This window comes from Lonchura striata, chromosome 1 (assembly GCF_046129695.1).
Source record: "Lonchura striata isolate bLonStr1 chromosome 1, bLonStr1.mat, whole genome shotgun sequence".
In the NCBI taxonomy this organism is placed as follows: Eukaryota; Metazoa; Chordata; class Aves; order Passeriformes; family Estrildidae; genus Lonchura; species Lonchura striata.
The window spans coordinates 66,244,699-66,261,730 of NC_134603.1; the positions used below are offsets into that span (position 1 = coordinate 66,244,699).

The following is a 17,032-nucleotide window of genomic DNA, read 5'->3' on the forward strand; positions in this document are numbered from 1 at the left end:
TTCTATTGTCCCACATAAGCTCCTACTAGGACATGATCTTGAAAGCGTATTTAGTGCTTCTTATGAAACATTTCTAGCCTAGCAATTTAAAGGACACACAGCCTCAGCTATTTTAATAAAAAAGTTTTTTTTTTAAATGTGGTAATTTTATCATAGTCTGGAGAAACCTTGCAGGCCAGGTAAAATAGGAAACATGACTCACAATGCAATTAGAGGATGGAAAATTGAGGAAAAAAAGTGGAATGAGAAGAAAAGAAAACAAAAGCAGCACTGAATGGATTTGTATAGAGAGTATCTATACAAAGCTAGAATAGTTATAGTACATAAACCATTGATGGAAAAGAGCTGCTGGTAAAGAAAAGCTGAAGAACTGAGAGAATTTCCTAAGGTTTAACTGACCTTTAACTGGTAGGGATATGATCTCCACTCTCATCTATACCCTGCATCATCAGCTCACTATAGGTGTAACGACTGACTAGTTTTGAAATACACCAAAGGTTAGTGCTGGAAAGCATTATCTGGTTCCTTGGAGATGGGGCAGGAGTCTGCCTGGCTGGAGGGAATTATCTTCCCTGGTTTTGTGAGCATTCTCTTCCATTTGTTGTCTGCCAGTTCATCTGTGAGGGAGATTTGCTTTTCCACTCCCTCTTGAACACCAAGGGTTACCAGCCTTTATCTGAGCAACTCACTCCCTTTCCAAACAACATTCAGAGGCACAGGCTGGACACATGCCACCTCCTAGGTGCCTCATTTAAATGTATTACTTAAAAAATAAAGTCTAAGAAAATATGTGCTACCAAATCAAGATCAAATGCTAGGATGTGCAGAATTACAGTTGGAGATATAGCTATTCTTTGATGCCTTACACTAAATATCCCCTATGAGGCAGCCCTTAGTTAAGTGCTCACGCATTTTCTGTCCTAATAAGAACTTTTTGCCTAATTCAGTTCACAGAATGCAGGGTGGTATGCTAACCTGCATCAGCGTAACAAATATGTACCTTTAAGGATATCTCCAGGAGGTGATATCAAGCCTGTAAAGATGTGCTAGTGCCCTATGGGTGAGAAACAGTTTAAACTGAGGGAAGTGACACAGAAATTCTGTGCAAGGCTCTTTGACATTACAAAGTTTTCATTATTGTACCTATTCAGTGTAACCATTACTTAAGCATGTTTTCTTTTTTCAAAATAACAACATTCCCATTCATTTCAACTGTAAGAAATGCACAGACTTCTGCAAAATAAATCACTGGCATTTGAAGGCGAAAAGTGAAAAGATATGCTGTTATTAATACCTGATTTGTTGCAAGTAAAATTATTCATGTAACATAGGAACAGTTTCAACAGGAGATACAAAATTTTTGTTGGGCACAATTCAATGACTTTACTCCTGTTTTGTGCCAACAGAATCTTTGGGGAATTCAGGCACCAAATGATAACTACCAAGACTTTCTGGAGCATGTGCAAACCATATCTCAGTCAAATGTAGTTTGTTTGGTTTGGTTTTTTTCCCCCTTTCTCCTCTTTCTTTAAAAAAATACCTAAAAGAGCCCATCTGTGACACACAGGCTATACATCTGCCAAACTCCAACTTCCATCTCTGAAGAATAGGGGTATTTGAAATTCTCAACAGTCTATGCCAAGTATCTGTTTCAGGCTGATTTGTTTGAGAAAAGTTTGAGAGCAATGATAACAAGGGTTTATTTTTTTTTAAACTTGGTGGTAAAGAGGACAAACAATAAAATTTTGCCTAATCTCATTACTGAAAATTGCTGAGCCATATTTTTAAAACTTCCTCTACAAGATACAATGAAATAAATACATATCCAGGCAAACAGGCTGGAAAGTTTCAGTCAGTGTGGGTATACCTTGCCAAAGCCAACAGTAATGGAGACTGTGGACTACCAGCTTTCCCTGCAGCTATCTTAAGAATTAGAAATTATGGGCACCAATGTAGATTCTACAGGTGAGAAAGAGGTGTCATAGGAGTTACTTGGCAGGACAAGGTATTTAGTCTGTCCTGACATCTATTAACAATGTAAGGATTTTTTGATGTAGTGACAAATATTTGGGGTTTGGCCCTAAATCAATGGATAATTATTAAGCCCAAGTCTGAATAGGAACTTCAGCATATACATCTTTTACAAAAGAAGGCACCAGCAGTATTTCATTGTGGAAGTTGAAATGTTGGTTTTAAGGGAAAAAAAAAAAATACTTACCGGAAGTCCTGAGATATCTGAATATTTCTTAGCAGGTTTAAAAGAAGGAGGAGCATCAATATTAAAATCTAGAGAGAAAGAAAGACATAAATTCAGTGTCTCATTAGATATATATATGTTCTACAACATAAACCTGCTCTCTGAGGTCTTTATTAACTAGCAACACTAAGACAAAGAAATATGAAGTAGAATTACCTGTAAAAACATTTAGCCTGTTAGCATGTAAATCACAGCCTAACCCTGCTCACCTATTAATAGAGTTTAGCAAACAGAAATACCCTCCCCAAAAGGAAAATGACAGAGTAATTTGAAATGCGTCCATTTCTTCCAAGTCTTAATGAATTCCCTTGCAGTCAGTCATGTGTAAAGAATAGCCATTATCAAATGCATACTGTATGCTGAGACTGTGAAACATTGCTCAAGATTGCAGCTCTGAAATACTATAATCCAGAAAAGCAAAGTAATCTTTTAAATCAGTTAAATCTTTAAGCATGTACCACTTTAAGCCCAGTCAATGACCTAGAAAATTGTCTGAATGTTTAAACTGAGGGTTGGAAATTGCTGTTCTTTGGTGCCCTTTAGATAGCAATTATCATTCATAAACATTTTTTAACATACAGTTGCTATGCTTAAGTACTTAAATCCTCAGTTTTGGATGTTTTCAAAAATTTCTTGTACCTGAATGATTTCTTTCCTCTTTCCTGATCTCCCTTGCAATTCATTCAGATGCTATGTTCAATTCAAACACTCCATCCATATCAAATTTCTAACCCATCATCTCATAATTCAAAAGACCTAATGCCACAGATAGCTGGTTTTAATATGAAACTGAATTTCTTTTTCCTCCTTCTTATCCTGTAAATTTCTGATTGCAAACAGAGCATAGTAGAAATAGCAACATCAGCAGATTGTCAGTTACAATGGCCAGGAACACACAGTAGTCTGCATTTTTCTGTAACAGTTGCATCTAAAACACTTCAAAAAATGGCAAGCTATTTTTGGATAAAGCACCAAGTCTGACAAAAAGTATGCATATGTTCAGTTCTGAAATGCCTCCACTTGCCTAAATAAAATCTGAGGATTGCATTCTGCCGCCAGCTACACTCAGTAGTATCCTAATTTACAAGCAGACTTGAAGAGAATCTAGATTAAGACCACTGCTGTAACTCTGCTCCCATGGATGTAACCAGCTAGGACTGCTAATCAGCACTGCTAATAGTGTAGTTTCAGCTGTGCTGCACTAAAGAGAGGATGTGGGATTTAAATCTTCCAAGAATATAGGATAAGGAGCTGGATAGGAAGCTTGGGCTGAGGCCTAGGCTACTGCAGATATGTGGCTTATCAGAAACTATTTGAAAAGTGCTAAAATATAGCTAATCAAGCAGCAGTCACCCACCAAAAGACCTCTGGACTGTAACACAGAGGAGGAGACACCTAACCAGTAAAAAGGTGACAAAAACCTCATGGGAATAAGGGCTTCTGACTTGGTTTGAAAAAATATATTTTCCTTATTAAACTCTTCCCAAAAATGTATTTGAACTTTGCCATAATACTCCAAATTATTTGCTTCCTCCTATTTCCACTTAGGGCTGACAAGTGTGATTGGAGAAATCTCAAATGTACTACTGGACCCTGTTCAAGCAGGATACTGCATGCATTGATGAAATAATTTAGCTTAGTTTTAAAGAAAGTTATTTGTGTGGATTCTATTATTTATAAATACATGCAAAGCATCTAAGAAGCTTACAGCTAGGATCATTTAGTTGCCATGGCAATGCCCTTTCAGAAGCAAGAATTTGTTTTAGGTTCTTCCATGTTCTGTTCTTCTTGCCAGCTGCTGCTCCACCAATGCCGGAGTGCTAGAATTAAAAATATGGTGTTTAGAGAAAAAAATAAATAAAGAATACTATTTCAGAACATGACACTTCTATTTCATAGTCTTTCTGATATGTCTCATCTTGTCATGAACCATTTGTTATTCTCACTTATTTCATCAGCAGGCTACTATACTGTACACTTTAATCTTGGCTGCAAGCAAAAACAAAGCTTTTTGGACTGTGTCAAAGCTTCTACGTTTCTGATTAACTGAAGGAAAGTAAAATCTATTTTTTACATGGAAATAGAAAATCAATGTGGTTAGGCTTAGCCTGAGATTACAGGATTCTGTATGTACTTCCTATCATATTAGAAGTTATTACTATGAAGTTGTTTCTAAAATTGTGATTATACAGCTAAATTTTCTTTCTCCTTTTTATGGCACATTACAGGTGCAGCTCTTTTACAAATTATCCGTGACTGCAGAAAACACAACTGATCTTGCAAACTGTAATGAATACTATGAGAAACTTTCTGGAAATTTTAATTTTCTTTCAAAGACTAGGAGACAGAGTAATAGGAAAAGAATAATAAATAGAATGTTGGCTGCCAAGACAATTTTGCATTTTGAAAGGAACACTAATGGAAGGCTTGCCACAGGTACTATAATGGCAGTTGCAGTTATCAAATGCGATTGCTACAGAGTAATTTATTTATGTCCCTCCAGAGACAGAAGCTGCACAACATACTGTACTACTTCTAAATGATCAAAGGACATAGATTTATGGCTTAACTTCAGAAAAAGAAAATTTTTCTTACAATTGAGAAGTTGCTATTTCTGTTAATAATTACTACTTGCCCCATGAGTCTCATTGAAACTCAGCGAAGTTCCGTAAACACACTTCTGCTTTGAATACTTATAAATTAACCAGTTAAATTAATGAGGATGACAGGAGGAAGGATTCAATGAGAAAGCTTTATTTTGTAGACGTAAGATATATTCAGAAAAGATGCTCATGAGCTGATGATATACTGGGTTTTGGTGATGGATATCTGATTTAAAAGACACAAGCAAATATTTGCTGTTAGGGTAACACCTTAGACATCTAAAGATCATTGCATAATAGAGACAGCTACAGCGTGAGACGAAACTATGTACTTCCACACTACTAATTCAAATTCATTGCATGAATTTTCTCCCAAATCACTGAATAATGACTTTTTGTTCAATAGTCTTAAAATCAACCTGTTTTTATATGAACTTATGCCTCCTAAAAATGGGGCTGAGCATCACCTCACATACCTACCATGAAAAGGCAACAACTGCAAAGTACATATGAACCAAAGTTCAGAGAAAACTGGAGCTAAGACAAGTGGAGCTCCTGCTCTGCAGCAACTATTGCTCTACACTAGTGTTAGAACCTCACCCATTGCCAAAGGATGTGGATTCCAGTCAGAAAGCTTAGGAAAAAGTAATTTCTTCCTCCTTCTCTTAAGTATATCCTCTGCAGTGAGCTACTGGTTCAAACTTGGGCATACATATGAGACATAGACACTATTTGATTTATTTTCTTCCTTTTAAGGCAAATTAGGCTGGAAAGATGCAAAAATCCATCCAAATTGTTACAATCAGGTCATACCAATGAAATGCTGATTAACACTCAATGCATTTCTTCTCAAATTAGTTACTGTATTGGAGGGGACAATTTCATGGTTTTTATTATCACTGCCTATTATTTCTGCAGCAGTTGCCAAAGATCCTGTACATTCATTATTATTTCAAGCATGCACACATTAGTATCGCCTCTTTGGAAATGGTGACATCCTTCTAAGAACTGAAGGATCAGCTCAGGGCTTCATAGATATTTAAATCCTATGTGGAAGTTACGTTGCGTGCCTCTGGGCGCAAAAGGAGCTTTTGGAATAAGCCCCATTTCTCAAAGATGTTGGTGGTTGCTGGAGGATTAGTGAGCAAAGTATACGGTCGTTTGAATGCCCCTCTCATGACTGAAGTTGTCTGCAAAGCTGATGTAGAGCAACTCACATGTCAGAGATTAACTTCATACCCCCTGCCAAACCTGTGCTTAGTGAGCTGTGCATTGCCCAAGAACTCGTTATGTGCTGTGCTGTGGGATATTGTATCTTGTTCATGCAGAGTGAAATCTGGGATAAAATCCTGCTTTCTAAGTACTGGCTTAGGACCAGCAGTCTGAGAGGTTTGCTTGTCTAGAAAGCATTTGTAGAGTGTGCCAATGAGTTGATCTTGGCACAGCAAGATAAAAAGATAACAAAAACAAACTCAGCATTACTAATTTAATCTTCTTCACCTTCTCTCCTAGTTTAACCCTCAGAATGTTAGAAGCCTGCATTTTATCAGCTGTCAGTGTTTACATGACTGAATGCTGGCAGGCCAGACTTCTAAGGAGCACAGAGCATTTTGCTTCTAAATCTAGCCATGACTGGAAGAAGACACCACAAATCTGTTAAGAGTTTCAGGGCCCAGAAGAGGAGCAAAATGCCATTTGCTAATGACTCTCTGGCTAATTTCTAGCTCAAACTGCTTTGCAGCCTGCCTTGACTAGGAACTGGAAAATGGGATTCATACATTCATAGTCTCAATTGTTCCTCTCTAGCTGTGGTAGTTTTTGAGACACCATATCATAAAACTTCCACACTTACCTGCACCTAACAGGTTTCCTCACTCTGTTCCAGAATTTAATAGAACAGTTCTGCCTCTGGACCAGTGCTATTTTCATGATATAATACAGTGTGCACTTAAGACCATGGTGTTACATGGATTGAGGTGAATTTCTTAAAAAGTGTCAACCTTTTATTTGGCTATTAAGCTTCATATTTCTTAGTATTTACACTAGGAACATGGTTAAATACAATCCTAGTAAGTCTTTCATGGGAAAAGTTTGAAATTTTAAATTGTTAAAATAATATACTTACAATGAAGTTTGGGTCTTTAAATGGTAAGGGCTTGGCAGTAGTTTCCACTGATCCTGTGCTGGAGTCTGTGTTCAGAAATTTATTTTCACTCACAGCTTCTCCACCTGCACCCTGCATAAAAAATACAGTCTTACTGCTTGTTACTCTGAGCAAGTTTAACTGGAGACAGAGGCATCTGTTGTACTACCTGTTGCCTTTTTAGCTTTCCTATCTCTTTTGAATCTAAAGATGTTGTATGCCAAGAGTGGGGAAGCGTGAAACAGAGTATTTCTCAATCAATTTACAACTGACACACAAAAGGGAGGAGGGGAATAGAGTGGCCAAAGCCCACCGAGTAAAGATTGCACAGCGTTTATTGCAGTATTAATAAAAGCCACCTCATCTTATTTTATAAAGTACAAGACAGCATGTGCAATCCAAAACAGCAGAAATTTACACTGTTTTAGAATGTTTTGTATAAAGTATTAACAGGAATATATAAAATTTATAAAAAGGCTTTTCATCAACTTTCTAAAGAAAAACTGATTAATCATTTTATTCTTCATCCTTGGTGCGAGCTGTGCTTGAGTGAGAACTGAGAAAAGGTATTTTATTATATATTATTTTTACATGCAAGCTTCACAAAATCTACATGTGTTCTAGTTACTGTTTTCTAGGTTTTCTTTATGGTTTGTTTATTAATTTAGCAGGAAGAGCAGTCAGAAAAGATGTGTGTGACTGGAGAGCTAAAAAAGTTGTGTGGCAGTCTAAGCAATTTCTGATAATTCTGCATGGCTGAGTTTATGGGTTTTTAAAAATTTGTTAGTGACCTATAAGGCTCCACATTACCAGAACTAGCCCATGCTACACACATAAATATTTCTTTGAAATCCTCATCTACCCCAAAGTCAGTGCAAATTTTGCCACTGAGTTTGGTAGTTCAGTCAATAGGAAATCATACCTTGATTTTTTTTTTTTTAATTGGAGTAAAAGCTTGGCTAAAAGCTAAGTCAGTATTTACTGAGCAGATGGTTAAAATGTTCTTTCATGTTATGTTTAGAGAGATAATACTTAGGAGAAAAAAGTGTTTTCCTGTAAAAACCTTTTGTGTTGATACAATACTCATTTAAGTATGAAAAAAAGGACTGCTATTATTTGTGGCTTATTGGAGTATCTCTACAAACTGGGCTATATAGCAAAGGCCATGATTCAGCATATCTTTCTCCATGTGACTACAAGGAAAGTGTTTTTACTCTTATTACATGCAAAAGTAATTACAAGATTAGGGACTAGGCAAGGTGAACTCTTCTTAGGGGAAATACTTCAGTCATTCTACAGTGCCTGTTTTCAACACAGCAAAGACAGGTCTTAAATACTGGAAGTATAAAGTAAAAAAGCAATGTTTCTAGTGCCTTACTAAAATAAAAATATGAATAGAAATAATCTGTTTTCAAAACAACACAGTCATCTGTAAATTCATATTACAGGAGATAAGGCAATAATAACATCAGCAGAAGCAACACTGAAGCCTGTAGCTTAAACTTGATTCTTCCATTGAGGACAGAAAACATTAAAAGGCAGTGACTGTCAGAGAAACAGAACAAATGCAGATGGATGTTTAGAAACATGTACATTATGTGGCAGTGAGCAGAGAAAATATCTTCATCAATCCTGAGTAAAGTGGCTTTATACACTGAGTTCCTAGGTTTCAAAGTATATTCTTGTACATGCATGCTTCCAGCACTTCAGATTTCAGCAGCAAACATTAGTCAGCTTTGAGAAAGACAAGGCTTGAGATACAAGATTATTTTTCATGAATTCATTATCTCTGATACTGCTCATTATCAGTATAAATTCTCTTAAGTAGGAGAATCAGCACAGAGATTTATTCTTCAAAGCATTCTTGCCTTTTCTTTGGTACCATCTGGTTGGTTTTAAACCCAGTTCTACAGATAATTACTTTATCACTTTTGCCCCTTCACTGATCTTCTCCTAAGTATTCTGGTTTCTGTGAAACAGGCCTTGAGTAGTATTTCAACAATATCTCAAAACTAGTAACTAGTACTTTGAGACTCGGCAAATAAAAATAGTTAAATAGTAAAGGGGAAGAAACTTCCTTATACACATAGTCTGTAATTTTTGAAGCTGGATATACTTACATACTACCCTCACTGTCTTCAGTGTTTTTTTCTGTGTGGATTCAGTACTAATTTTGCTGGTGCAGTGGGAAGGAAAGTAAGGAATTGTTCCTGGCAGGACAATTCTTGAATGTAAATACTACATGTAATTTCTTTTCCGTACAAAATCCTAAGGGATTTCAGGTATTAGAGCTGCTAAGAGTCAGGCTAGCTCTCATTACAGGACAGATGTTGATTTTGTTGATGCCGATATCTCTTGCATGGTGACAGGGGCAGCAGGATCTAGAGCAGCAACTGCTGCTTTTTGGGTTTGTTGCCCATCAAGGCATCAGGTTCAATGATGGATCACCCAAGTCATCTTCCAGTGCCAGTGAGACATAATGCCAACAGTAGTTTCTGGGATCTGTCATGGACAATTTAAGAGCAGCAGTTTCCTGTCCAAGGCAAAGGGTGCAGGGCTCTAAAGCAGTTTTTGTATCACTGAGGCATGAAGCTGATACCATGATTTCAGAGCCCTGTGACAGACTGTGAAGCAAATAAGACTGAGTATTATGATTCCACTTAAATGCTGGGAACTGCGATAAAGACATGCTGTAGAGGCATGCCAGTTCCCTCACTCAGCACTGCTTGTATGAAAACTCTGATTTTCAGCAATGGGACCATGACAGAGAGACACTCAGCTAATGTGCTTCTCTTTCTGGAAAAACATTAAAGAGTTGAGCAGAAGCACTGCTTCCCAAATAATGTGCTATTGCACAGAGGCGTGAACTCTGGCAGTACAGAGTTTTGAAAAGCTCTTCCCATGCAGCCTGCAGAAGTCACAGTTGATATTCTTTGCAGCATTATAGCCACAAACTGCAAGTGCCTCTAAAATCTACACATTTCTCTGGCCCATGTTTTAAACGTCAGGATTTAAAGCATAGGAAATTTAATGTAATTTTTCAGGGTCATTTTCTGAAAGTTTTTTAAAGGCAGGGGATATGGATCTACCTTTGTTCTGCAAAACACATGTCTCCTGAAAGTGAATAATACAGTGATAATACAAGCCATTATTTACAGCCTGAAAAGAGATTCCTCAGTAAACAATAACTGAACAGTAAAGGTAATATTTAACTTTTAATATCAGTTGAAACAATCTCTCCCAAATGTGCTTGTTCTCTTGGTCGTTTAGATTGGAAGACAGTTCATTCTTCACTGTCATGCATTGGGACAAACAAACAGGAAGAATTCAAATGCCCTTTGTAGTCCTGTGAAGTGACGGTGATGTTGTGAGCACAGTGAGGAAGTGTCTGTCACCAGGGAACATGCTCAGCTCAACAATGTGTGCAGTAACCCCCAGTCACGTGTGGGGCAGCTTCCCCTTCCTGCCCAGTCCACAGCCCATCCCCAGCACATTTTCCCTACTGAGCCACTCTCTTAGCTAACTCACTCAACCTTAGACTCCTGGGATAATCCCAAATGCTTTGCTGTGGGGCTAAAAAGAAGGTGCAACCAAGGGCTGAAATGCTCAAAAGCTTCTTTAAAGTTTATTTTTAACTGATCTTGTAAACAATCTTTATGGGAAATTCAATATACACTTCAAGTAGAGAGCAGCTTTTAACATACACTTTATAACTAAATTGTGTCTCTTAAATGGTAGTTTATGTAACTAGGGCTACAGGGAATTTGTGCTACATTAGTCACTAAGTAGTATGTTTTTCTCCATAGTCTGTTGAAGATCATAGCAACAAAGATTCTGGAGTGGCTTTAGGTTTACAGGGTACACCTGCATGGAAAAATGAATATGTGATGTCAGTACAGCTGAACATGCTTATGCTAGTTTTATCTCAAATAAGGATAAAAATACTGCAGTAAAGACTGCAGCTATGTCATCAGTAACTATCAGTAATTCATCCTCTCCCAGCACCTCTTGCTGTGGCTATTAACCCCCATTGAAGTCCATGTTGCCACTTCTCATGTTACCCCTCTCTTTTCTTCTCCTCCTCCCAGTATCCCCAGGCACTGAACAACCTTGACTGGAATGGCATGTATTAAAAGTCATAGGCAGCAGGTCAAATACTTCTTACAGGAGCACTTGAGCAATTTTATTCCCTCTGTAAAGTTGTGTTTATGTGCTTCAGCTGAATTTTAACTACAACCACAGTATGGCAAGTTGGCAACCTTTATCCCTCCTGGGATAAGCGAGAGGAATAGTGAGGGGATGAGCTTTTAATTTGCAGTTTTTTTCACAAGACCATCTATTGAGTATTCAGAGCATCCCTGCTGGGTAGGACAGTGTCCTCCCTGTTTTGTCCTAGGACTGGGTGACAATTGCCCAAGGGAGGAAGATGGCAGAGGACTTGGTAGCAGAAATTTGAGAGACTGAAAACCTGCAGCAAACACTTGGAAGTCCTAATAAGTTTGTTTTATGAGCAGCCAAATCTGGGGAAGAGACCTGACCTAAGCTTTGCTAACTTTACACTGGTTTCTTTAGAGTAAAGCCAAACCTCAGGAATGAGCCTAGCTTGGACCTTACTGTATATACTGTCTACACTGGGAGGAAACACACTGGGAGGCTGCCTATTCACATACTACTTTCAGTATTAGGTTTTGGTATATCTTTTAATTTTTTGTATATATTTTGTTCCAAATTCCCTACCACAGATGTTTTCACATGATTTCCAAAGACTGAGCCATCTGTCTGGTTTTATTTAGAGAGGACAAGCAAAACTTGTAGATCATGGAAACTGATTTCTTTGTTTTGGCTACTTCCAGGTGGAATCAGCTTTGTGGGATTTGGGATGGGTGTCTACAATGACACTAAATACCAGGTGAAATTAGCTTACTATGAAAGTGCTTGTTCCACTCCTAATTTCTTTTTTTTTTTTTTTTTTACTTCCCCCAGCAAGGATGAAAACTACACAACATCAGTATATATCAGAAGGGCTGATATATACTGAAGCAAAATTTCTTTCCTATTTACTTTCAGATTACATTCTGTAACAATTTAAAAATTATTTTAAAATAACAGGATTTTCCTATATATCAAAAACCCATGAAAATATGAAATATAAAGTCAAGATGTTAATGCGTGCATTTCTGGCATCCTGTCACTGCATACCACACATGTCATGGCTTACAAAAATAAATGGATTTGCACATCACTGAAGGTATACTATGACCATCAGTGGCCAGTTTCACTAGGTGTTAAGTTTTACAGGCTAAAACAAAATTTAAAACCAGAAGGTAACTGAACAGTGTGTTTCATTTGTGAAAATCAAAACTTAAATGCATAAATAAATTCTATGAGAAGTGGAAAGGTAGTTTCTAAGTTAAGGATGCAAAACAAATACTGAAAACATTGATTCTTTCTGTTTTCTGCAAACCATTAATTTGTTATTTTTGACAATATATTGAGTACGGGAACTGTAAATGAAGGTGACTGCACATGTGGGATTCTGGTCTGGTTTTGTTTCTGCATTCAGTATGTCTGAAATGCTGGCTTTGTCTTATAGTGATGATGAGAGTGCTGCATGTCACCATTGAAAAAGAAATAATTAGAGGGGTCTGACCCCAAAAACCCAGTTTACTGAGGAACCCACTTGTCTTCAACCTTTCTACATGAAATTCAAGAAACAATTTAAATTACTTTTACTTTCTTTTGGCAGCTGATTTTAATAATCACTATGTTGCTTTAACTCAGCTTCAATAAAGGTGCATGTCTAATTATTCCTGTAGTAGGTTACTTCCTAAGCAGCAATACCCAACTTGTACCAACTTACTTGGCTTTTAGTTGTGTGTAAGTTCTGTGATATGCTGACAAGAGCTGTGGCATGAAGCCAGGGAAAAAAATGGTAATTTAGAAAATCAATGGATAATACCTGTATTTTCACTAGCAGACAATTACAGTGAGTGAGAATGCCATGTGGAATCAGAGCACAAATGTCACTAGATGACAGCAACAATGATATGAGCAGACTTTTTAAAATTGGGAGTAGGTCCTGAACATCAGCTATTTAACCGAGTGCCAGCTAATACTGCTCATACTGGAACATATATTAAGCTGTTTGATTAATATATTAGCTCTCACTATAACAAGGCTGGCCCAGGCTCTTGCACATTCTGAATATTTAAATCATTTAACTTTGCATGATGACATGACAGGGGCCATTAAAACTTGAACATGTACCCTCTGGCAGACAAAAATGCAGCTCTTTACATTGCTGGGAATAATTCACTGAGAAAGGTGTCAGAATTAGATGTGTTTAAGCTCAAGTTAAAATGATGGTTAAAAATTTCTCATTGTCAACATTATAACCATGCTACATTTCTGAAAGCAAACTTACTGAAGACACAGTAACAATGCAGGGCTGACAAAACAGCACTGTTTAGAACATGATTAACTCTATCCATGTCTGTAACAGAAGGGTTTCCTGGAAAGGCCTTTTCAGTAAGATGTATAAACATGTCTTCCTCATCTGGTTGCATTTTACTAGTTCTTGGATTCAGTAGGAAAAACTTTTCCCCTCTTCCTTTCCGCTCACTAAAATGAAGCCCAGTGCAACTTCCCCATCCTTTTCTCTCTCAGCATTCAGGTACATGGTAGTATTTTAGGAACGTTCTCCCTTCACAGAAGGTCCTACCTTATTTTGGGCATAGGACAAAAAACAGTTCAGCTTGAAAATGTTCAAATGCCAAGATGGGAAAAAACTAAACCCCTAATCTTGCGCATTCACAGCAAATTCTGTTCCACAGGTCACTGAAAAACTGAATTTACTTTAAAAACCCTGAAATCCTGAGTACTATCTAGCTATTAAGTACAGTGCAGATCATTGTCTTCGATTTCAAGCAGCAGCTTGAGTTGCAAGTTGGCGAGTCATTTGTGTATATTATTTAAATTGGGAGTAAACCCATCTAAGTCAGTGGGTTTCATCACTGTCAACTTGTCTTAAAAGACAAAGGTCCTGGTATAGGTTCCTGCTTCCACTGACATCACAAGTAGATATCCCAAAGGCCTGACAACAAAAATATTTTTTGCTTAAATTGTGACATTGTCCTCAAGTAATACTGCTGGTTTCATTTATAAAGAAAGCTGAAAGAGGGTTATTAAAAACAAACGTAACAATACAACGTTTGAAATTAGATTGTTGGACTATTATAATAGTTTACAATTCCAAGTACATGTACCACTAAATGCACTTCGACTAACCATTTCCCAGAGGATTTTTGAGTCGTGTGTCAAACTACTTACAAGACTTACAAAACCTGCCTTTCCTAAAGCAGAGGTCCTTTCCCTCTGACTTGCTGAGTATTTCCACTGAGCATCAAGAGTTAATCAACTCTGCAAATTAACTCCAAATATATTACTAAAATTTAGATATAAACTCTGCTGTTGGATATATAAGAGCATGGAGAAAGATGTTTGAAGCAGGACAGGAAAAACACTTCAACTGCAATTTAAATAAATAAAGATAATACATAAAGACACATAAGCTTCCCAGATAGCAATCTTGACATCATACTTTCGAACTTCTGCTGTTCTGAGGGGAGTTAAACATCTCACATTCCAACTGCCTCAGAAGGGCTGAATAAAATTTTACTCGTGCACTAAAAGATTGGACTGTCACAAAGTGATGGATGGCTTTTCTATGCTCTCTGTAGGGCATTTCAATACCATAGACTCCAAGTGCTCTTGATTAAAAGGCGACATTCTCATTTAGGGTCCTGTCAGTGCCTGAGCATAAAACCATTATCATTCACCTGCACTGGTGGTTCCCGTGACAAAATACTTACCAAAATGTATAAAATACTAATTACTTTAGTCACTTTGATAGAGGTATAAAATACCCTAATGCAAAGCTCTATTATGATGTGTGAGGGTTAGAATTCAAAATTAAAAATGCAATCAAAGGGAGAATAAGATTTTAATTACATTCCCCACCTCAAGCATTTTTTAAAAACCTGGGGGAAAAAGACATAGCAATTTCATGACACAAGATCTCCTTTCACAATGGTACTGCTCACTGAAAAAAAAAACAAAAAAACAAATAAACCGAGAAAAACTCAGGTTCACTTTCTTCTCTTCAAAATTATTAAACAGCCAAACACAGAATAAGATGAACAAGCCTCAGTAAGAAGCTTGCATTTATTCTCAAGAGATTTCAAATGCCAAACATGTTTTCCCATTTAAAGACTTTTAAGTACTGTGATAGGCAAAGTTTTATAACTTACAGATATTTAAAGGAAAAAAAAAATGCTATTTCCCGTGGGGAAAGTCTCAAATAAAATGTAATTGGGACACAACTGTGAATAGCTTCATGCTATTCCAGAAAAGCTTGGTTTAATTTGCATTTGCCACAATGCTCCCTTTGGCTTAAATAATTGCAAGGGATCTCTCACTTTTAGATTTCATTTGGTGGATTGGGACTACTCCTTGTTTATACAGTTTGACAGTTTTCTTTATGAAGAAAATTTTAACTTGGACAAATTCATAAGCATAAGCTGAATGGCATTGCCAAAGTGGCCCTAGAGGTAAAACTTTCAGTATATTTAGAATCCAAAAGCATGTGTTGGGTCGTACTTTCATCAAGGCTAAAAGTGAGTTCAGTTAACAGAATATTTTGATCCCTCTAAATAGAAAAAGTCTCCTAAATTAATGTGCTTGAAGACTGAAAACAGATGGAAGCATACTAGCAAAAAAGACTACAGTAAATCACAATTGGATTTTTATAAAAAAACTGCCAGTGTGTTCCTTTTTCTCTATCAGAAAAAATCAAGGACTTTGGCTAAACTGCATCTTAAAGTTTAAAATACATCATTTGATACAGAACAGTTAAGGTCAAAGTTCTTCTGGAGAAAAGTGTGGAGGATTACAATATGCTCATGTGCCATTAACACTGTAATGCTGTTCAGGGGGCATACCAGAATCTCTGTGCTGAGTAACAGCCTTCAGCCAAGATAGAAGGATCCAAGTCCATTCATCTACACGTGACTGAATCAAGGACAAGGAAAGCAAAATGTTATCAGCTCCTATGATTGATGGGAGAGTAATTTCACTCTGAAAAAACAAAACTAAAACCCTCAGTTTCCTGACTGTAGTTTATTCTGTAGAATATTATCCATTCTGATGGGAAATAACACTTGAGTAACAAAGAAAAACAAAACAACATTTCTTCAAGGAGAGGCGATTAAATAGTTTCAACTGAAAACAGGGGGTATCTTTCAGAGCTCCTACTCTATCTATTTTGCTAAGGAAAAAACACACCTGAATTAGAGAAGTTAAATTTTACCTTCAAAATGTTATGGACTACTGGGTAAACCAATACAGAAAACAAATATTCACTTTTGCATTTTCCCTATTTTTTTGCACATTTCAGCACTTAATTCTGTTTTTCTTGTGACTTTAAGGATATTAAAATTCTAGTTCTATTTAATTTTTTGCTAACCACACTATTTCTGCCATGGTGCATCGCAGTCTAAAGTTACTTAGAAGAAGGTTTTTCCATTTGTGCACTGGTATTTAACATTGCCACACCATGTCAGAAACACATAGTTTAGGTACACTGATCTACGAAACATTGCAATGCTACAGGAACTGAGTGTAAAAACATTCTTTCTACAGAGCTTCAAAAAGTTATCAAAGGTATAATGTATCAGAGAGCAGTAATTTTATCAGATGCTCCAAAGGTCTTTTAAGGAAGACAAGAAAATAAAACTATATCTTAGACTTTAAACTCCTTCAAGCTAAATCTGTCATCTTTATTGTTTGTCTCATATTATGGGACAAAATAATCTGGTTGCACATGCCCTGAATACTGCATTCACATTCTTTTCTCTAGTAAACTTATTACCAACCATTCCAACCTTGAATAGCACACCAGTTTCCTGTACTCAGCAGAACTGTAGGTGCATTATCCGATGGATACCTACGTTTAACTGGATAATGAAAAAA

The 17,032-nt window shown here is 36.9% G+C and overlaps 1 protein-coding gene across 2 annotated transcripts in view; it reads right to left on the bottom strand.

Annotated features, from left to right (window-relative positions):
* INO80C (INO80 complex subunit C) overlaps positions 1-17,032 on the bottom strand; it is a 30,093-nt gene that overhangs the window by 2,868 nt on the left and 10,193 nt on the right. Inside the window, exons 2-4 of one of the 2 annotated variants that reach the window (XM_021528772.3) lie at positions 6,986-7,096; positions 3,966-4,077; positions 2,219-2,286 (exon numbers count right to left, since the gene is read on the bottom strand). In XM_021528772.3, the coding sequence (XP_021384447.1) occupies positions 2,219-2,286; positions 3,966-4,077; positions 6,986-7,096 (291 nt within the window). The remainder of the gene's footprint in view (positions 1-2,218; positions 2,287-3,965; positions 4,078-6,985; positions 7,097-17,032) is intronic. The other variant, XM_021528773.3, reaches the window with a different exon arrangement.